The following is a 25287-nucleotide window of genomic DNA, read 5'->3' as shown; positions in this document are numbered from 1 at the left end:
ATATAGCTTAATAATAAATCACAGGGGAATTTTTAAATTTATAGAATTTGTTTTTTTCTTAAATAACGCAGCAAAGTAACCGAAAAATCGATTATTTTAATCACCAGTTCTTTTTTTAGTTTATTTAACTGCGTTCTGAAAACAAAAACGACTAGATATATTCAAACGCTGTTTAAAATAAAACTACTTAGACCCCTTCTGTTAACAACAAAAAAAAAAATTGCAAATAAAACTTAAAATGATTAAAACATAAAATCTATCAATGTAAACAATAATACATTTATTGCTGTGCTCGGAAACTAAAATTGACATTAGGTATATTAGGTATATATTCTAAATACTGATTTTGAAATACATTATACACTTTACACATATAAATGGAAAACGCAACTATAATAAACTATTTATATTTATATAAACAACTTTTGTGTTGATACCACCGTTATAATCGCTTAAGATATATAGAGAGAGACCAGGAAATTCGTCTGTCAAATCAAATTTGAAACCCTTTGTAGCTACCGTACAGCAGTTTTTGGTGCGTAAATGATTACGTAGACAGTTTCAAAGGGGTTTCTAAACGTTCCAAACTCTGATGTATATATTTTTTTAAGTTATAAATGTTTCACGCCATCATTTCTATACATTCGCACGTTCGCATGTTACAGTGAAATAAAATAAATGTACCACCGCCCAAAACACGCGCACAGATAATATTCAGATAAAAAAAACTCATTCTTCGTGGTTTAACGGGCGCGCCAATATTGCGACACACATGACTGTCATACTGGATGATTCCCCAAGCATGCACGTTTTTATTTTGATAATGGATTTATTCAAATTCTGATTTTTTAAATTTACAAGTTTACCTGAAAACCATAGTTTCAATCATTTAAATTTACCTATAACTTATTATTTTCCTATAAATTGTTAGTTAGATAACTTTTCAAAATGTTGATATACATAAATCAAAATTCAAACAATTACTTACATAGAATTTTATAATAAAGATTTAAAAACTGTAGTAATTGATATCAATCTTTTAATATTTCATTAATTTTAAACATTTTACGAGAATGTTTATTACTACATCCAATATTAAACCTATTTTATAATATTTTGTAAAATCCTTGGTAAATTTTAGTAACTCTGAGCTCAGAAACTACCTCTTAAAAACGTCTACTTGTCAATTTACAGTTAAAAAAAAAAATTGATACGTTTGAATAAATTTAACTTGTATATTATAGTCACATAACGAGGCTTAAATGGTATACAAATCTATACATTTGTAAATTATATTGTCCTTAAACCGTTTAGTTGAAAATTTTGAAAATCTGGATTCGAACAAAATGCTTTGTGATTAACCTTATCGTATTTAGTTACCTATATATTAGTAAACCGGACGAACAAAAATGTTACAGCGATTGCCGCAATCCCAAAAATCGTCTGCGAAACGATTCATGCACTGGAATTGCAAGACGAGACACCATCGTGGAAAATAATGGACAACAAAGGTCGAGTCACCGTTGTGTTGCACTGGGACCATCGCAATCAAACCTATCGCGGTACTAGCGGTAACAGCGGTGGCATGGACACGTCGCCGTCCAAGAAGACGATGGCGCACCAACAAAACGGCGTCGGTGGTCTGCTGATGGAGAACAACAACGGTCCGCTAAAGAGGGAACCTGTCCAAGCGTTCCAACAACAGCAACATTCCGTGCCGACCATTTATCGACACGGTACCACGCCTCAGATCACGGTTATCCACCACGATGCCATACCGCCATCAATGCACGATGGTTCGAGTAAATATAATATTATATAATTTAATTTATGATAATTTATTTGAAATCTTTAAAATGTAATAATAATAATATAAGAGTAGTGTTATAATATTATTTCATTATTACCTGCCTATTATGATTATTATTATATCTACACTTAGGACGTATACATATATACGTTTAAATGGCGTTTATGACTTGGCTAAATTATAGCGTTTCGTTCTAATAATATTTTTAAGTCATGTGCGTGGTTTTTCATTACCTAGTTATTATAAATTACAAAACTTGCTGCTGTTTAATAATATCTTGGAATTAATTTGTTTAGGAACATGAAGAATTCTAGAAATCCGAAATAATTTTCTTGGAATTTTCACTGTTGTACGCATATTTGACATTTTCTTTCCTTTATAATTACTTTTTATCATTTTACAAAAATATTAACATCTCTTTTGATTAAAAAGTTATTCTTTGATCACGAAAGCCGAAGTTATTATCATTTCTAACGAAGTTTTAGAACATCTTTTATAAACAACAGTATAAGAATACATAATTAAGCAATAGATAATTTTACTAATTTTATTACTTTAAAACATAATAACTGGTGTATAATAGTTTAAACAAATCTGTTTAATTAAATATTATTAATTTATCTACCTACCTTTATAAGAATTGATTTTTTTTCCATATTATTTAAAGACAAAGACACGCTAAAAATATATATATAAACGTTTATGTATTAACGCTTATTAATATATTTTATAAATTGATATTATTCTTAGCTGTTGACTAAAAAAAGACATTAAATAATTTAACCAAAAATCAATAAAATTCATTACTAATTGTGTTAATTTAATACAATTGTATTTTAAAGTATATATACTAATAATTTATATATTTAAAGAAATTTTTTTGATGAATGATAGATCAATAAAATGAAATAAATATAAATTTAGTATATATTCATGTGGAGATGTGCGTTCATTTAAATAAATTTTACAAAAGTTTCAAAGTAAAGTAAAATAATAGATCTTATCAAATTATTGGAAATAATTTTTAAATTATACTTAAAGAATTAAAAAATTGTTAAATCAAAAAAATGTTCCATAAACAATAATAATTTTAATTCTGAGTGGTATTTCTATTAGTTTCAGAATAAATGTGTTTTTATTATTTTTATTTTTTTGTATCTGTCGTCACCTTTCAAAGCGTTAAAAAAGCTTTAATCTTCAACGTTAGTTTATTTTTCGGTAACAAAAAATCTAGCTACTTTAAAGGATCAAAAGTAAAATAATTTCAGTACATATCTTAATAATTTAGAAAAACAAAAAAAAATCGGGGAAAACGGAAATTTGTATACAAAATCAGTTTTTGTCATACTCAATTCTGTTATTTTATTGTAATTCAAAAATGAATTACCGTGGATACTTGAAATATTCGACAAATATTTATAGGTATTAAAATTATTTAAACATGCAATCATTTTTAAAGTGTCTTGACTATATTCTAGCTATTTTTAAGCATTCAAAATTTTTAGATTTTATTTTAGTTTTTTCAGTTAATATTAGTGAAAATACTTAAAATTTAATGCAAAGGTTTTTAAAATCTTTTTTTAATGAAATTTAAAACAAATTTGTTTACGTAAAGCCAAAACATTTTTATTGATTTTCTGTAATAATATTGAATTTCTCACACATAATAATATAACAACGATTTATCGAGACAATTTTGATTTTTTTCTTGTTATTCCAAAAATATTAAATGTAGACACTATTATAATTGTTCATAAAATTTTCAAAATATTACTAATTGGCTACAAAGTATTAAATGTTATACAATATCCTATATTAATTATTTTTATAACAATTTTCAATAAAATAAAATGCATTAGCACAACTTTTTTTTTATAAATGTTCTAGTTTTAAAATTCGACAATTGTTTCAAAAACTATTAAAATGTACAAAATATTTTTTACTTGCAATTCAATTAAATATTAAATTTTAAAAATTCACACATGAAAATATAAAAAAATTTCTTTTAAGTTTATTTTATAACAACTTAAAAACATGATAAATATACAAGCAACATTTCTTTTTTTCGTGGATAATTCAATGATGAAAATTTTGATGAAATTAGAATATTTAAATATAGCTAAATACCTATATTTTAGTTATTTTGCTGTAGTTAAAAGTATATTATTCGATGGAACTCGAAAGTTTTCGCCATTGTCTATACGTATTATTATTTATAGCACAAGATGTAATTTTTTAAACATCTATATTCATTTAAAGGAAAGCAATTTATACTACGAACCTATTCATACTGTTCTCTATAGACTAACGGTACATTAGTATTGACTTAAAAGTTGATTATGACTAGTGCTATTGTATGAAATAAGAAATAATATTTTAATATTTAAGTATTATTTAATAAAAGAGATGTATTTTATGCAAAAGTTAGTTCAACCTACCATATTTCTAATAAAGGAATCAGTTATAGTAGCAATATTAATTTATTCTAAAATATTCTTAGAAAAATAGGCAGATGGACGATGGACTGAATTGAAAGCTTAATTTAATTGTTTATCATTAAAATAAAATTTAATACACCAATTACCGCATCTAATTACTTAATACTTTATCGTAGTATGTAGGTATAAGTAGTTAAAATACTAAATATGACGGATAAAAAAATTATTCATTTAAAAATAGATACTGTCGATTGTTGAACCAACTATTAACTACAAAACTTCCATAAAAATGTATAAATATAAAATAGAACATGAATTTTATGAGTGGAAAAATGTATACATATTTTATATAATATGCATAATATAATAAACAATTAATAAAAATTATGTAACCTCTTACCCTAATCATGATCTATTATAGGTACTTATTCGTGTCAATTTATTTTATACATAATTATTTTGATAAGTATACCACTAAATCAAAATTTTAATTTAATCAAAGTTAAATAATGTTTAATTCATACATTATAATCCAGACACATTCACAGTGTTGAGTATACTTACAGGTTTAAACATCAGACCCCAAGTCCTGAGGTTAATAGAAGAATTCGTATATACAAAAATAAACGCATATCTAATGAAGTTTTTAGTAAAGATTTCAAATACATTATTCCAATTAACTGAATTTACTAAAATTATTTAGTGTTTATTAGTACTTCAATTCGTTTTTTTATTAAATGCACTAAAAATTAACAAGTATTTTTTTTTTTTTGAAAATTTACAATGAAAAATAAAAAAAAATATTTATTTTATATTTGATAAATTTTTCTTTTTCTAAAATCTAAGGAAATTTATTGCACAAAATAAAAATTTAAATATAAAATGATTAAATTCTCATTTAAATATTGGCAACGTCACTCTGTTGTTTAGAATGTGTCAATGAGTACATCACTGTAATGTGTGAAATAAATTTGAACTCAATGATAAATCATTTTATAGAAATCTCGCTCGGCATCAACCACTAATAATATGCTATAATTTATTTATTTTATATTATTATACTAATAAATTGAACTAAATTTTACCGAAGAATCGGATTTATTATATAACAATTATTTTAATACAAAATAATACGAAAGTAATTCACTTTCAAGTCAATAAGTACAATGGAATAGGTTCATGATAAAAATAACTTGAAATTAGTCTCAATATTTTAAATTCATGGATGTATAAAAATCAATTATTTACGTTATGGTGAAGTATCAATGATAAATATTTTTGGAATAAATTATAAAAATATTATAACTAGTTATAAAAGAAAAATTGTTATTTTTGTTTACATATAATATCAAATTTTGACTTTTATTTAGAATTAAAAATCTCATTATGAAAACAAAATACTAAAAAATGTAAGAAAATTTTGTATAGCATTTTAACTTACAAAAAAAAACGTCATCAATGTTATCATTAATAAACAATGAATATTTAAGCAAAATCAAATTACTATAAAATCAATTTTGTCATAAATTAAAGTTGTATAAATATTTCGGTTTCATCATATTTTTTCCGTAGATTATTTTGAAAATTACTAAGCAATAAATATGTTTCACTTTTTACTCACCAAAGTACCAACTAGATCTTATTTTCTACTCAAACGATTGATTCTTTTTTTAGCTATAATAGACTAACATTTTTTTTTTATATATATATTAAAATGAGTTATTCTTTAACTAATATTAATTCAAAAATATAAAGAAATAAAAGATTATTAACTTAGCCATAAGTTGTTACCTTCAAAAAATAATGAAATAAAATAATATTACTAACTTAGAAGTTTTTACCATCGAAATAATAATTATTATTTTGCCTTCGAAATATCAGTAAAATAATCTAAAATAGCTCTCGGGGTTTAAAGTGTATTGGAAGTTGAAAGTTAAAAGAAACACTTCTTTTCTGACATTTAATAAATAGTGTTGTAGTATACGCTGGTAGCAGGTAGCAGTGGTAATAGCACATAACATTATGTTCAAATACGTAAAAACAGTCGTTTTATACAATTAAATTTAAAAATAAATTATTTTATTAAAATTATAAAAATAAATAAATAAAGAAACTACAAACATTTTTAATTTTTAATTTACAAATACTAGTTCTATGGCATTGGTGTGTATATAAAAAAATTACTTGAAAATTTAAAATACTGTATTATAATTTTGATCAACATGATACCATAAATCAGATAATTCTATGGTTGTCGGCCTTTAAAATTTCATATTATATTCACTATTCACAAAGGCCCATTTTATTCACGTTTAAAGTGTTTAAACTATCTTTTTTAAATGCTAACGGCTATTTATTGATAATGTTGGCCCGTTGGTCATTTTGGTTTTTCAAATAATTATGGCGATTGAATCATAGATTTAGATTCATTACTTAATAAATTACCATAATCTTTAAAAATTCAGTAAACTAATTTATGATCCCAATTAAAATAATTGGTTTACGTTAAGTTATTAGCAGTGGTGTTCAATAGTTTTTTTTATTACTAAATATAAAACTGAAATTATAAATCCAATAAATTACTCTAATTATCACTATTTATGTTCATAAAATGTATAAGAGTATAATATTATAAAGACACGAAAATATATCTATTACATTATCTTATGTGGACCCCTACGAATTTTTTGTGGTGGTAAAATGAAATAGATTTTTTGTATATTCATTGTTTCAAGTTAATTCATAGACCAAACGAAGAGGGTTAGGTTATGTTTTATTTTTTACCCATATTTAGTTTATAACCAGTATTCAAACAAAGTTTTATTTACATACTACTTGCGTGAACTCAGTGATTGCAACGCGATTCCTTTTGAACTAGAAAATGTTTCATTTTGTGAATAATATGCTTTTAATTTTTCTAGCATAGAAACTATTTTGTCAAAGGAATACCTTCAACACAATAGTTTTAATAAAATTACTATTTTTTTTATAATACAAAGAATAAAAATCTTAGACAGTAAATTTAATATTTAAACTATAATTATAATAAGTAGAAGTAATAAAGTAGGTATTTACTACTGTATAATATGTAAATATATAAATACATGTTTAATACAGTCTACTTTACCAATATTTCACGGATAAGTCTAATATTTCTGCAGCCAATTATTATTTTGAGTTCAATATTTTGACGGCAAAAAAAATGAAAATGTACATTTGACAATTTAATTTTCAAGTTAACTGTTTCCTAATTTAGTTTTCAGAATTTATTCTCAAAAAATGATTCAACCCGATTAAATAGTTTTAAAATTAGTTTTGCAGCTGTCACAATATTACCAGTCGAAAAAACACGAAAATATGAAATATTATTATTCATAAATCTATATTCAGCGTAATTATATATTACTAACCAGTATTCGGTATAAAGCAGCATGATTAAAATACATTTTTATAAATAGATTTTTTCAATCTTATATTTATGACTTTCGAAGTATTACATCACTATAAAATCTAACACGATCTCAGGGATCATAATTATATATACAGTTCTGTTTTCAAACATTTTTTTTTAACATTCATAACTTTTGTAATTTCTAAAAAATTGTATTTAATAAGATATTCGAATTCGATTTGATAAACACCTATACTATAAATACTTAAAATTATTATTAAAATGCATTATAGCTGTGGAATATGTGAAATGATGTAATTTAAAAATATATATATAAATTAATAGGTACATTTAATATTTTTTTTAATATGACTATTGTTATAAAAATGTATTCTGTTTAAATCACTCATAATTAATTTTTAGTTGAAAATCAGGGGGAGCTAAGAGGTTTTACCGTCATAAGTCAGATTAAATTTATTCATTCCAATGTGAATTGAGGATGCTAATTATTTTCCTGCAAGTCTAATAGTGATCCATTTTTTAATTATTCCAATTCGAACACTACACAGGTTACAGAGGTACATTTTAAAATAATATTATAATAAGAGGTAGAAGTTTTCTATTAAACGTAAAATACTTATTATATAAAAAAATATATATTAACGGTTTAAAAAATACTTGTTTAAATAATTTCAATTTATTTGAAAACAATTTTTTTCTAAAATAAAAAAAATATTTTTAAAAAAAAGATGTTTTTATCGTTTTTACTGTTATTGTTTTTTATTTTAATGCATATTTAATTTCTTAATCATAAAGAATATTATTTGAAATACTTCGATACATTATAAAAATTTTGGACGGATATTATAATTAATGAGTTATAAGTATTTCAAGTTTAGATGAGTTAAGTGGAATGATATACATTTATACACCCCTTAAAATATTGGTCCACTATTACTAGACTCATTTAAATTTTAAATACTTATGCATTATAAGTTAAATGTAATAAGTATGTTATAAACTAATTGATCAAAATTTATTTTTATGGATTTAAATAGGTACTCCTAATAATATAGTGTTTCGAAATAATAAATTTAAAATGTCTATAACTTAAAAAATTATAACAATAAAATATAAAAAAAAATATCGTTATTTTTCTGAATTACTTTTTTATAATGACTTAAATCGAAGTAAAAAAACTTAACATCATAAACGTCACTGACGTCTTCTGAAACAACGAGTACCGTACGTTAAGAGGACGTCGCACCCGCATGATTTGTTTCCATCTTACACACATACAACATGGACAAACCCGTTTACGCAGTCTGAGTAGAACTCGCTCAATTTCAGTTCAAGAGTAAAATATATACCTATTATAAAATTAAAACATGACGATATTTTGGAGGGCCAAACGATGAGTTTTTCCATTATTCCCAATATAACATTTATTTATATATCGCTTAGAAATAGCAAACATTTTTAAATTTTTAAATAACCTTTAATTTTTCAAAATTTTAAATTTTTCAAAAAAACTCATCGTTTTGCCCTCCAAAATAATATTAAATTTTTCATCTTTTAATTTTTTAATAAGTATATGTTTTACTCTGTTATCAAAATTGAGCGAATTATACCTCAGATTGCGTAAACGCGTTTTGTGTATGTCGTACTAGTGCAACGTTCTCCTAAACGTATCTCCTCCCCGTGTAAAAGATTATTATTCTCACTAACTGCGACAGTATTATGACGAGGAAAAAAATAACGCACCCGTCACTTTGTCACGTGTCTAACAGGTCAGCACTATCAGCAGCTGCAGCAGCCGCAGGGGCGCCGGCTGTCCAAGCAGGGCAGCAGTTCCATGGACGCGGCGGCCATACACGTCCACACGTCCGAGTGCGCGCACTTCATACCGCCGCCGCCGTCGCACCACTCGACCGGCAACGGCGGTGGCGTCGGCTCGTCGCGGTCAAACAGTCCGTCTCGCGGACCGTCAACCGCCGACCGGATGATGCCGCCGCCGCCGCTGCACAGCATACCGATGCAGCAGCAGTCGTCCGCCGCCGACCATCACGGGTTCGAGTGCGACTTTCACTGTTGCGCGCTGCACGAGGAGGGCCGCCGGATTGCCGTGCACAAGTCGGTGGCCACGTCGCCGATACAGGAGTGCCACCACGCGCCGCCGCCGCCGCTACAGCAGCCGGTGCAGCAAACGCCGTCGTCCGTTGGCCAGCCCGCTTCGTCGTCGCTGTCGGACGGCACGCGCCGCGCGTCGCCCAAGGGCCACGTCCGATTCCTGGACGCGGCCGGGTCGCCGCCGCTGCCTCCGCCACCGCTACTGCCGCCGTCGCCGCCCGCGTCGCCAGCGCGTCGCCAGCAACCGGCCCAGCCTCAGCCTCAGCCGCCGCCGCCCCAGCTGCAACACCGGTCCGACAGCTCCGATTCCGAGACCGAGACCACCGTCATCGAGGACGACTCTATGACCAGCGAGAAGTTTCTGTTGCTCATCGACCAACTGGTCGACAAGCAGGACAGGCACCTGACCGTCAAGGACATCGGCATCATACTGGAGCGGCTCAACTCGAAAATCGTGGACGTCGAGCGGTTGGACCGCGACTACGAGGCAACCGACTGCTACAACTGGACCATCAAGGCGACCATCAGGGGCGACGTTCTTCAGGAGTACGGCATCATATACAACGGCAACTATTACGGCATATCCGAACATCCGGGGTACCGGCAGAACGACGAGGAGCTGCCCAACGAGGACGACGAGGAAGCGCTGGACGAGGACGAGGACGGCGGAGGCGCGTCTGCTGCGGCGGCAGGTGGCAGTGGAGCCGGTAGAGAAGACCGCCTGCACAGACGTCGCGCCGACGAAGAGGTTAACATTTAAATACTTTATTATAATATAAGCACACGTTGTTACACGCACACACACACACACACACACACACACACACACACACACACACACACCACACACACACACACACACATAGGCGGCACTTGATAACCAATACAAACTATAACAGGTGCAGAAATCAAAATATATTTTAAATATAAGAATTTAAATTAATCAAACTGCCATCGATAAGAATAAATTGCATTGAAATGGTAAAAATGTATACTAACAGACATAGTGAATTTTTCTTTTGTGACCTCAGTACCTCAACTCTTGTTTTTCTGGTGGTGACAGGGGCAAAGGTATCGTTTCTCATTTTTAGGGGCTATTATTGAACCCTCACATGCCTACTCATGCATGTCGTCTATGCACACACACACAACACACACACATACACACACGCACACACACACACACACACACACACACACACGGTGTATACCTAGTATGTGCGTAGTACATTCACGGTTGTTGTTTGTTTGACCTCCACGAGGTTAATGTTTTGAAAACCACGGGAAAAATATTGTAACAAAAAATTATTATTTGTTTTTTTATAGTTCCAATCGACGTTTGACTATTATTAATATTTATTATATTGTTATTATTATTATTATTATTATTATTATTATTATTATAATTGTTATTATTCGTAATACTCCCGTCGCCGAACCGGCCATAAATAGGTACTACGATAATCCATAATGCTACGTGATGATGATAATAATGTTATGTGTGCCTAAATGGTGTATAATATTATTATTATTTTATAATATTGTGCCTGTTGAGCTTCAAACAAAATTTTCGTGTTACTTGTCGCGAGTCGGTTCGCCACCGCACCATACCTTAGACACGCGATGTCGCGGTTTCGTTTCATGTGTATCCGGTAATATGTTTTTTTTTTTTATTACTAACCGCCATCGTGACTGCCAACATACATATTATTATACGTATACACATAAAAATAATACACATACACACATATTATATATTATACATTACACATTTACCAAGTCATATAAGTTTTATTTGTTAGGAAAAAAACAAGAATAAAAACGTTTGGCTAAACGTCTAACCCGAGGTACTATTTTCGATACCGACATACAGGCTGTCAGTGTCCTTTTTAAAAGACAGTTCAGCTTAGGGTTTTTCATTTGTTTAGATGAAACATTATATAGAAGTATTCCCATATTGCGTACTTCGCATTTTATATAAAAAATTATCTTTTCCGACATTTACGAACGAACTAAACGTCGTTAATGCGTATACCATTATTATTATTATTATTAATATTATTGTTTATATTATTATTATGATGATAAGTATTTTTTTTATTATTAGTATGTATTATTTTTATGATAATTATTATTATTACTATTAAGGATTATTATTATTATTATTATTATTAATATTAAATACAATATATTACAATATAATATAATTGTTATTGCTGCGATCTGTACAGAAGCCTTATTTTTGAAAACAGAAGTTGTATACTGTTTGTTATTTTGTATCCTTTCAAAAAAAAGGCTATGCAGTTTTCCAAATTTCACGTAACAAAAGTGATAAAAATTAGATCATTGTGTTCAATAACCAATTTGCAATTTTAGTACCATGAAATTAGAAAGATTATTTTTAATGTCAAAAACACCCTGTGTCTCAGGTTTGTTTTTCATTTTTAAATGGTGATTTTGTCTGGGAAGATGCAGAATATAATTTTGATTCCTAAAAGTATTTTTAATTGATAAACGATAAAATGACAAGATGAAAATAGGAATACCAAAATAGTGAAACCAAAATAGATGAATAAACTATAATATATAAAATACGTAAATAATCGCGATTTGTATTAAATAATAATTATTATTACTTTCGTAAGTCATAGTCATGAGTCATGATATTGTTTCTATAGGCTAAAATATGAGGTAAGTGATGTGTTTACTTAAAGCTACGTTTTACTTAAGAACGATATTTAAAATTGTATTTTATTTATTTTTATTTTTTAAGATGTCAAAATATAATAGTAGATGGACAAAAATATCTAAAGAATTTATAAAATAGAAGCAAACATACCATTCAACGTAATTGTTGGATTTTATATAATTTTAACTGGATTATCTTGTGAACTTACTGTTTCGTTTGTTCAATTCATTCTTTTTATTCGAAATTTGTTATCTCGGGTACATTGGAATGTTTGTCAGAAGAATCTGTGTGTAATTCATTAGTTGTGTACACTTCTGTATTAATGCTCTATATTTACAATTGTTCAGAATATTTGCATTACGGTCTCTATATTTTCTATGATAAATTCACATCATGCTTAAAATTCTCCCTTAAAAAAAAAAATTAAATTTATTTCTTGAAAATATTTGAGAGAGTAAAAAATGTTATTTATGTACTAGTTATTTATAAATTTACCAACGAACGTCAGTTATGAATGGTATGTACAACTGTAAAATAAATAGGAATATATTATTTTTTAATAAAAATCACTATTGTTTTGTTTTTCACTAATTTATTTCGCTGTTTTGGGTTTCATTATTTTGTCTAAATGTTAAACTCTTTAAAATTCTCATTTATTCGTTTATGATCATTGTTCCCATATGCACAATAGATTTTAAATAATATTAAATACTTTATGTAAAATCTAATTTTACCATACTTTGTTATACTAAATTTAAAAATATTGTTTCTTATGACTCAAATATGTCAACTATTTTTGTCTACTCATACGAAAAAAATAATAACAGTTAAAAATATTAAGTAATTTATTATATTTATAGAATACATTGTAGGGAAATAATTTTAACATGCAATCCTTCCGCTCAAATCACAATTTAAATTTAAATAGTATACAATGTAATCTTATAGTTATCCTCATATAGTTTAATGAAACAATTTTAAATGGAAAAACAAATTGAGATCCATGCTCAATTCAAACATGTTATTTCATTGAAAAATAGCACGTTATTTTTTGACAGTGATACCGATGTCTTCCTGAACTAATAATTAGGTAATTTGACATTCGTGGGCAGTTATCTATACGGATTGGTGAACTGTATAAATTTGCTCGAAGATACACTCTTCTAGCGTACATTTATGGCTTTGAACAACGTCCATTATAAATTATATAATGATATTGCGTTATAGATTATGCATTATTCTGTGCAGAATAATCAAGAAGACCTAAATAATGCCATGGCTCAAACAAAACTATTTTTCATTCCAAGTAATATTACCATAATCAAGATGGTTCTCATTTGCCTTGTATTATAATATCTACTTTATCAAACTAGGAACTACAGTAATATTCATATATACCTACATATTATAATCTGTTATAGCTAAGATATAAATTGGGAAAAATGGTTATAATCAAGCAGTTTAATATTGTTTTTCGAGGTACCACCTAGACCTAAGTAGGTACTTACCATATTAAAACTCTATAACTACATACTATATTTTAGTATGTTGAGCCCAAAAGGATACCTATTAACACGTGTATAAAATATTATTGTCAATACATAGATATTTTATAGATACATTTAATAGTTATATAATGTCCTTTTTAACACTTTTAAATTGTCCCACACTAATGCCAAATTATTATAAGTTCGAATTGATTTTTATTTTTATTTTTTTTTTATTATTAAATATACGAATATACCATAAATAATTGATTTTAAACTGAAAATGTGATGAACAATTTTAAAAATTAAGATCCTTGTTAGAGTAATTTTACTAAGTTACCAAATTCTAATACTATAGTACTGAGGCCGGATTTAGACTTAATAAAGCCCTAAGCGGACTAAACTATTTGAGATATGGGGCCCTTTATAAGTACAGATATTATATGCATAGACGGAAATAGGCGGTCTTTGGGGAGGGCTCCCCCTCCAAACAAAAAAATCATTCAGAGCCCTCCTAGATTTTTTTATACATTGTATACGATTTATACCATTAGGGAGGCTAAATCAAACAAATTAATATTTTAGCCCCCCACCCCCCAAAAAAAAAAATTGTATTTTAACTCCACCTATATGTCGGTGCCAAATATGATTTTCGGGGATAATACAGAGGAATAAACTTAAATACTGTTAAGAAGTATATAGATAATTGAAATAATAAATCTTTAACTTAATATTATTTTTATTTATAACAAACTAAAAAATAGTTACTACATTAAAATAATAATATTCAATTCACGAAAATTTCTCCGTGTTTATCCATTTAGTGTCAATAATTTTTTTTTTTTTTTTGGTGTTTTCCGGGGCCCCATATTTAACGATTATATAATATGTCATATAGAATATGACAAATGCTCATTTAAGCAATTGTTTTGGGGTCTCAAGCTATAGCTTGTGTAGCTTATACGTAAATCCGGCACTGATAGTACTATAATAATTTTCATTCCATTTTCTATTCAAAAGCAATCAATGTAAATAATTTAAAATACACAAGCAATAATTCAACTGAATTCATAAGCATTGTACTTTCTTTGGAAATTACACAGCATTAACTATGTGTACTTAAAAATAAGTTACTTAATCATTTTTACTAATAACTGTTATTTGTTTTTAAAAATCGGTAGTGTTTGATTACAATAATTAGCCTTGCTTTATAATTATACAACTATATCGTAGTATATCAAGTATATCGTAATTCGGGATGTATGATTATAAAATAGTCATTTTAATTATTGTACCTCTTCACTCATATCTTTCATACGTGTATAAAAATGTCATTACCGCCTCTACAGTTTAAAAAATTAATTAATTTTATATGTCTACCCCCAATCTTAATAATCCAGTGATTTTCTTTCCATTTAATTTTAAACTTTTAATCTTATTTTTTATTGCAATCATAAAATTTTATCTTGAAGATTTCAATATTTATTTTCTTATCCTTTAATAACATAATTTGTCACGAACGTATTCTACAACTTGTTCTTAAACACATTTTATCGAAAACCTGTCATAATGTTGAATTTAATTAATAGGTAGTCTGTATATGGGTAGACCTCAATTCTGACGCCACTTCTTTTTGGAAAATTTGAGTAATTAACTCGAGGCTTTAGTCAACTTCAGTTATATTCTATACACATTAAACATGCTATGAAACATAACAACGCCATTGGCGTGACGGTCACAAGCATTATATGTCAAACATACCTACTAACAAAAACAGTAAATGGATTTTATGTAGATATACGAACAATAATTGTGTAAAAATATATCAACAATAATCTATTATAATATAAATATAAAGATGGTAAACGGATAAATACGAAAAATATAAACATCAAAATATGTTTTAATATCGACGAATAGTCTACAATATTCAAATTGTATCGATATTAAAAAAGAAAAAACTGTAGAATCTTATATTTTTGGTTTGAGCAAAAATTTCCAAGTTCATATGTCATTTACAACATTTTCAATGGAATTTACAAGCAAGAGGTTTGTAATTACTTATACGTGATCTAAGTTTGAACAATATCTCTTTGAGCAATGTAACTATTATTACAGAAAGGTCTAAATTTACTTTAAACTTGTTATCATCGCAGTTACCAATAAATTAATTTTATTTAGTCAGTTTTAGGATTATAATTTTTATAATGATTACAGTGAATATAAATATAAAATAGATTAGATTTTGCTAATATTGTATACCTAATGTTTAATACTATTATATATTATATAATTTTGTTGAAAAAAAAATGTTGTACCTAACGTTAAATTAAATTATTATAATCTAAAGACTAAGGTAATAATTGTTTAGCGAACTTTGTTTTAAAATATTATTAAGTTATTTAAATATAATTGTTAATAGTTATAGCAGTGGTTATATACATATTGTACATAGTTCCGTGACCAAGATTTTTTTTTTTGAAAAGGGCTTCAATATTCAATGGCCAGAAAAAAAATGTTTATTCAATTCACTATTTGAAAAAGTTAATGGTCCTCTGCCATTAGGGGGAGAGGTGGGCTTAAGCCTGTTTTAGCCTCCTCTTGGCTGCGGCACTGTGTATAGTATTAAGTGATAGGCATAAACGAAATGTTTAATGTATGTACTTCTAATTATCCAGCTCATAAATTCACTATACATTATACTTGTGAAACAATAGGTATATGTATACAGTGATTTGGTTGGTTCGTCGATTATATGCACAATGCGCTACACTGCCTATTTATATGTTGTTTTATACGACAGGAATTTGTTGTTATATTTCATTTAATTATTGTATGTACAGCAGTATACATATATAACAATATTATACATATTATATAATATTATATAATGCATATGTATAATGTATATAATATAAGAATATAATATTATATTATATAGATATATGATTCCATTATTATATAATACATTAATTTTATTATAATATTAAAATATAAAAAGAATCAGTTATACGGCAGACTATTATACATTAAAAAGTGTACACTTATAATATATTATAATATTATAGTTTGATGTAATTTACAAATACCACTCTAGTACTTTCCTATGCGATGAACAAATGTACGGGCAATCTGTTTTAGATTTTGTTGTTGATAAAATATAAGAACAAACATTTTTGCTTGATAAATAAAATACGTAATTAAAGCTCACATTTCCAACACATATGAATTTATTTTCAACGTGTACAGCCGTACCATTATGAAGTTATTTTGATTTGTACTGTACTATATGGGTTATATATAGGTACGAGTTGTACGACATAAGTAGGTACAACATGACATACAGAATCCCAGACGAAATAATACGCGTATACGTAAAAACGTGTCTGTCAAGTAACTCGTTGGGAAGGAAGCGCACGATGGATCATCGCCCATCGATGACCGCCATATCCCCCTCTTCGGGTCAAAAAGGTCAATCACGCACGTCACGTCTAATTTTTAATTCAAACTTACAACTTATTTGATAACGACGTTGAATTAGATCCATACCTACGTGTTAACTTATTCTTCTGAAATATTAGTAACATTAGTATATACCCTACTTTCTATAGATAGGTACCAGCATTTTCATAACTTTTTTATTTATGTTACATATTATATAAAAACACAAACTAATTATGAAACTATTGGATTTTGGCATATTAAAAGTTTTAATATAAAAATACCCGGATAAAAGTCAGTAAAAATTAAAGATTTTTAAATATTAACATCACAAACCATCCCACGGGTATCTCCCATAAAAGCAGTGGCGGCGTGAACTTCTTAAGTCTTTGAAGCATATTGTAAATTTTAAATATTTTTACCACCACCTCTTCATTGAACCAAAATAAATTAGCAGCAAAGAGTTTTACTTCCACACCCCCCTCCCGCAAATTACAAACCTCTGAATATAATATAGGTAATTATAAGATAAAACAGAACTAAAATAACTACGACCACGCACGAATGTGAAAATAGTAACTTGGTAGAATATTAGATTATTAACTTTAATATTTGTGGTGAGGTTTTACGATTAGACATCAACCCGGACCCAGCCACCTACCCACCAAAAAATTTAAATATGAAACAATTACTTTAAATAATCCGACACTGCATAAAAGTATAAAATTAGTTATAAATATATATATATAATTTCTAATCAATTTAATTTAAAAATTATAAAATATAAAGATATTTTCACAACCACGCGAACCCAAGTACTGACACTGTTGAAAATTCGTAAATATATTTTGTCTAATAATTGTTGAATATAAAGTTTAATCTAAGATCATTAATGTATAGTTATCGAACAGAAACAAATAAGATAAACTAGCTATAATCTAGTTATTAAATTTAACTAATATTTTCATACACTTATTTTCTATATACATTATACACTTTCAATTTTTACGAGTACTATTATCGAAGTATAAATGTAAAATACTACTAAACCACCGAAATGGTCAAAATTTATGAAATATATAAAAACAATGCAGACATTTTACAAATAATGTTAAAATATGTTTTATTATAAAGTAAATCACGTGAAATGAATTTATCATTTTCAATACTTAATGTATCATGTTTTAGTAAAAATATATATTTACATAAAAATCCCAGCCCTAATTATATAACAATTAAATGTTTCAAGTTTTTATAGTTAATATTTTATGTATTATACTTAACGAAAATCTTAAAATAGTTTGAATTGTTATTTTACAAATACTTAAAAAATATACAATTTAGTCAACATTTAAACTTCAGACTCAAATAAAAAATATTTGTGGAACTAGTTTTCTATTATTATTATAAAAAAAAAATTATATAAAATCACGAGTTACATTTTCAAAACTTTATAAGTATACCTATGAATATTAAAAATGTTTAAAAAAAAAATACATCATAATACTCGTAAAATCAATACATTAACCGTTTTGTACAGTATCTAATATAATTTATATTTAATATTTATCTATTATATTATTAGTACTGTGTGAATTAATATTTACTAATAGCTGCAGAAGTACCTTCCAATATTAAATAAAAGTAAAGATAAAATCTCACTACTCAGTATGTGATTTTACACTAATCTTAGTATATAATATTATTATGAAAAACATTTTGAAATAATTTTTTCAAATCATTGACAAAATATTTAATTTTGTGAATACTAATTGCTCATTTTAAATTATACAAATATATTGACATGACATCCGGTAATGTTAAAGAACTTGAGTATAAGAAATAAAAACAAGACATTACAAAAATTCAAGTTTAAAAATATAGAATCCCAACGTTTTACTGACATTTTTTAGTAACAGACATTTCAAACTGTATAGCTCAAATAATTAGGTCGTAATATAAAATCTCTTTATGCATTTTATTATTATTAATAATTAAAGTCTTTTTCCAAGTGACTTTTATTCACCATATTATCATATTTTTGCATCAAAAATTTCATACAGTGAACTGTAATCTATACGAAAAATCAAGGACGTGTATAATACAGTACAGAATATTATAATAATGACATGTAAGCCTAACATAAGTATAAAGGCTAGAAATTTAAACTATATTTAATAACTATAGTTATAAATTTAATATAGGATTTAGAGACGTTTCGAAAAATTAAAAATTAGGAAGATAATAATTGGCCATGCTCTAAATACAACTTATACTTATTGTTACTATCATAAATAGTGATATAGCCATTTTTTTAAATAACTAAACAATTAATTAAAAATTCAACCTATTAACTACCTATTTTTTTTTTAATACACACTAGTTGTAGAGTATTGTAAATTTATAAGCAATAAAATACAGAGTTTTTAGTAAATAAAAATTAAGAAAATCAATTAATTTGTTATTTTTATTTAAATTTACAAAAAATAATCAATTAATTAGTCTTAACTATTATCGTTAAAGGTATATTATTAACATGAATTTAACTTATTAATTGTCAAATATCAACTAAAAAAGCTCAACGCTTAAGTTATTACATACTACCTGCATAGCTTTTCGAGTACCTATAATACTAATATATATTTCAATAAAAATAATTTTTTTTAAACTGAGAGCTAAGTTTACTAAAAGCAGGTTGTAAAAATAACTTTAAATTTTCGTTATGCAATTCAAAAAAAAAATAATAAATAAATTTCATATTAAGTACATAGATATAATATACCAGTCATCTGCTCACAGCTGCACGTGACAATGATCGACGATACATCAAAACTATGTAATGAATGCCTCAAAGCTCAAGTACCTGCAGATGAGCATTAAGTTTACGCCCTACGGACTATGGTTATCTCTTAAAGGTATAGAAGCGTAGTTTCTAAAATAGCTATTTGTTATTATAATAAATTATTAAATCTTTTTGAAGCTATGGTATCTTATTATCTTATATTTTAAACAGATATTATCACTGGATAGATTTTTAATATTTATATAAATATTTTTTAATTTTAAATAATTTTAATCATTTTTTAGCCACTAATAACTTATTCAAAAATTTAAATATTAAAAATCAATCCGGTCTATGCACAGCACAGGGTTTATTCTTCTTTATAAAATATATAACAGGTACCTTTGCCGTAAACTAAACCAGACAGCTATAATCGTGGAAATATGGAATCTCTTTGTTCCTATGTATGTGGAAGATAGACAGAGAAAACAAATGTTATTAGCAGCCTCATAAAATAGAAAGATGATTTCTATTTTCTCTTAATAAACTCACAAACAATTTAAAAAATAATAATAGTTAAATATATGCTGTTAGTATATGACTACATAATATGTTATACCTATATGCATATTATATATACATATATATTATTATATGCTATATTCACGTTCCTATTAAATTACCAATAACAATTGGCAATAACTTTACAATAATGTACAACCTTTTTACTGTCAAAACTTCAATTTACATAAACCACTGCACACAACTGGTCAAATAATTTAATAATAATTCTATAGTCTGTATATATTGATGTACCTACTATAATATATAATCTATTTTTAATCTTTATATTATATATTATATATTAGATAAGTTTTACTTAAATAAGTATTAGCAATGCATATAATTATGTATAATAAACAGGTAATGATAACTTTAAAAATTTAAAGATTCAATGTATAGATATTGAATTGGGTATCCTTTTAAGTTTTACTACATTAATACATTCATATAAATTAAATAATAATATACAAAGTTAATGAAACAATATTTTTGAAAATGTATTCTTAATTTCTTATACATTTTAGTTTTTAGCCTAAATTTTTTTTTCAATTATTTTATGAGATCTTATTTTTAAATAATATTTAATTTAATTAGGTAAAGTATCTATAGCAAAAATTTATTATGAATGTAAAAAATTCTAATTTTAATTACCGTCAATACTACCTACCTAATCGTATATTTTATTACCTCGATGGCTCGATATATACAAAATATGTTCAATTTAAACACAATATTATTTACGAAAATATTTACAATATTAAAAATTGTATTTTAGATTATAATGAGGAGAAAAGAAATTTTACTTAACTTTAAAACGGTAATAGCTTTAAAATATTAATTTAGGAATTATTGTTAAAATAAAAATAATGATTAACAGAGTATTGTTACTTTATTTATTTAAATATTTTTGATAACCAACAATTATTTTATAAATTCTATCAAAAGTTACTTACATAGTGAACTTTATAATATTTTAATGCTTACATCAACTATATTTCATAGAATTAATTAAATTTACCATATTATAAATCAATTTTTTTGTAAAAACTATGTATACATAATTTATAAATATAATTTTATATTCCCAATTTTAAACAATAAAAATAATAGCAGCTACTTTACCTATACTATATTATTAATTTAGAATACATAAGATATAATTATAAAAATATATAAATTAAATTTGTTAATAAATACCCAGTTATATTTATAATATTGGATTGAAGCAACATAAAAATTTAAAAAAATATATAATCTTAACTTTTTTAAACATCCCTTAAATAGGGGGCAGTTCAGAATTTCCCGGCATAAATAATATAAGAGGAAAAATAATCATCTTAATAGTGGCTACACCTTATTAACGGATATATTTTAATTTTCTTATCTTGTCCACTATAAATACGCTTTACTGTACTAATTTTAACTGAAGTTACTAAAGTTATTCATTTATTGAGTTTCTGATTAAAATAAATAACATTATAGCGATTAAAACTATTTTATAGTTATCATAAAATTATGAAGTTGGTCACCTCTTAGTTAACAGCTATACGAATGGTAGAGTTAACAATTATCACTTATCAATAAATAAAAATAACTAAACAGTTTTATAATTATGATAATTGTCAATTTATAAATAATAAATTATAATATATAATAATATGAAATATTTGCGTAGTTAAAAAAAAGTTTAGGGTAGATAATTGTATAAGTATTTTTTTTACTGTAAGTATACATTATGTATGAGAGATTTCCAATAATATGTATCTATGATGAAGTTATCAAATTCCACAACTAAAATAATATTTTTACATGTATACCTTATACAAATAAAATTATAATTAAGATCATTGAAGTTTAATAAGTTTTACCCACACATTTCTATATACATTTTTAAATTAATTTTTAGCGCTTAAATATGCACATAAAAACATTAATATCAGCGCTATAAATAGCACTAAAAATTGGAAAATATGCAAAATAAAATTTTCAACAAATTTTTTTAAACATGATATTTAAGATATATTTAATTTTACAGATTTTTAATGTTTTTCATAGAAAATGATGGTAGGTATCGATAGGTTAAGGTTAGGTTATCGTTATCAGAAACGAACGGAATTGTCCGATTTAATCGACGATAAAAATTTTTCGTTCACATACTTGTAGGCGGCTGTTTGGTAGGTTAACTAAATTTAGTTTTTTTTAAATATGCCCATAAACAGCATTTACAACTCTAAATTAGCAATATAGTTCCTATAATATGTATTTATGTGAAAATATACCCAAAAATAGCACTAAAAACCTTAAATTAGCAAAATAGCTGTAAAAACCGTAAATATGCAAAAAATAGCAAAATAAAATTTCGTGTATGACATCAGAGAAGTGTCAAACATATTTGTATCTTACTTTGGATGTTCTAGGACGAACCAAGAAAAATATGCATTTGCTAGAACTTCCGAGCCCTGTATATAACCTATGTCCTATACATATCATTAAATTATTTGTTTATAATGCATAGGAATACCGGTGCAGGTAAAATGTAATTAAATAGAATGAAAACTCCTGAATACAATAATCCAAAATAACATAACATGTTCATCGATGACACGAGTCATCAAATGAATATTTTGTTAAAATGATTTCGAACGACACCGTCGCATGACTTGTTTCTAGACATTTTGACAATATTTTTAAAATGCGTAGTGTTATAAGTACCCTTTATTCAATAGTTTAAATGGAAAATAAAAAACAAAGACACGGTGTTTTCTTCAGAGACGTTTAATTACAATTTTCCATTAAAAAATCTAAATGCTACTCAAAACGATCACGCGAACAGCGATATTATATCGTGTATTGCGATAGGCTAAATTTAACTATTTCCCACTCGTAGATCCGTAAGATCTCATATCCGGCCCGCGTGCGTCCGCCGGTGAGCCATCAGTGAACCGTTTTGATTGAACGACTTGTAGCACGCGTCGCATTGGTACGGTCTCTCGCCCGTGTGCGTCCTCTGGTGCGTCATCAACGCGCCGATTTGACTGAACGACTTGTAGCACGCGTCGCATTGGTACGGTCTCTCGCCCGTGTGCGTCCGCTGGTGTGACATCAGTGAGCCGCTTTGGTTGAACGACTTGAAGCACACGTCGCACTGATACGGTTTCTCACCCGTGTGCGTCCGCTGGTGTGTCGCCAGCGCGCTGCTCTGAGAAAACGACCTGTAGCACCGGTCACACTGGTACGGTTTCTCGCCGGTGTGTATCCGCCGGTGTACGGCCAGCGTGCTGATCTGGTTGAACGACTTGCCGCACGCACTACAGTGGTACGGTCTCTCGCCGGTGTGCGTCCGCTGGTGTGCAATCAGTGCGTTGTTTTGAGAGTACGATTTGTCGCACTTGTCGCATTGGTGCTGCTTTTTGGTCAAGTGCGCACGACAGTGTATCATCAAATGCCACCTGTCGCCGAACAACCTCTTGCACAAGTCGCACTGGTAGCGTTTCTGAACGGTGTGCACACGTCCGTGTGCCGACAGACTTCTACTTTTGGAAAAAGACTTAACGCACACGGTGCACTGATAATTTTTTTCGCTCACACTCTCAGTTTGACTGGTAGCTGAATGGTCCATTTTAGTGATGTTATTATACGCGCTTACGGTTTTATACGTCTCCGTCTTCGCGAGTGTCTTATCGGGTTCTGTTGAATAAAAAAAAAAAACGGTTAGACCTTATTATTATTATTATTATTATTGGATTCAACAACGTCTGATGATTGTATTTTTTTATGTGCACGACGAACAAGTAAATGATTTTCGCATAACAACGTGGTCACTGTTAAATCTTCGACTGTGAAGAGAGAGTGTACACTCACAAGCACAGACGATAAACAACTGGTTCATTTATTTAATAAAGTACGACGGCGGTGAGCAGCATAATATCATAATATAATATATATGTGTGTGTGTGTATGTGTGCATATATATATATATATATACACACAACACAGATAACCGACCTAACAACTACTGATAAATATTACAGAACAACCGATAACACATTAATAAATTACATCTTTTCCTACTACGATATTTTTTTGGCATAGGTACATAACGAAATTATTCACAATGTAATTTAATTTAAATAGTTTTAAAATATTCCATAGTTACTACACATAACATTTAAAACACACCAATTCGATAATAACTATGTTGTGCTATTATTTTATTATTTTGAGATTTTATTCGTGTGCATAAACATAATTTTACATCAACTTGAACCAAGTAATTATACATGTTCCTTTTTTTTTTTTTAATAATATGACTAGCAAACCATATTTGCCCTTTTGAATTATTTTGAAGTTTGAACACCGGCCTTATCAATGATTTCGTAATTAATGATGTTACTGGTTATTTTTCTCGAACTTAACGATTTCTCCAATACTTGGTGATTTTAATACGGACAAATAGTTTTTTGGTTATTTTTATTTAGACAGACTATAGTCTATAATCTGTACTAACTGTTGCAGGTGTATTTCGATATGATTACAAAATATTATTTATTTTTAA

General features: G+C 27.5%; 2 protein-coding genes across 4 annotated transcripts in view; one reads left to right on the top strand and one right to left on the bottom strand.

Annotated features, from left to right (window-relative positions):
- Positions 1-17155, top strand: part of LOC132924598 (uncharacterized) — an 84857-nt gene extending 67702 nt beyond the window's left edge. For 2 of the 3 annotated variants that reach the window (XM_060989001.1, XM_060989002.1), the window contains exons 5-6: positions 1419-1802; positions 9430-17155. In XM_060989001.1, the coding sequence (XP_060844984.1) occupies positions 1419-1802; positions 9430-10529 (1484 nt within the window). In that variant the 3' untranslated portion in view covers positions 10530-17155. The remainder of the gene's footprint in view (positions 1-1418; positions 1803-9429) is intronic. The other variant, XM_060989004.1, reaches the window with a different exon arrangement.
- Positions 17156-23458: 6303 nt separating this feature from the next.
- On the bottom strand, positions 23459-24646 carry LOC132926544 (zinc finger protein 436-like). The gene has a single exon (XM_060990905.1). The coding sequence runs from the start codon at positions 24349-24351 to the stop codon at positions 23632-23634; it is 720 nt and encodes a 239-aa protein (XP_060846888.1). The 5' UTR covers positions 24352-24646; the 3' UTR covers positions 23459-23631.
- Positions 24647-25287: the final 641 nt, after the last annotated feature.

This window comes from Rhopalosiphum padi, chromosome 3 (assembly GCF_020882245.1).
Source record: "Rhopalosiphum padi isolate XX-2018 chromosome 3, ASM2088224v1, whole genome shotgun sequence".
In the NCBI taxonomy this organism is placed as follows: domain Eukaryota; kingdom Metazoa; phylum Arthropoda; class Insecta; order Hemiptera; family Aphididae; genus Rhopalosiphum; species Rhopalosiphum padi.
Note: the sequence above shows the minus strand (reverse complement) of the source record. Positions and strands in the feature narration are given on the sequence as shown.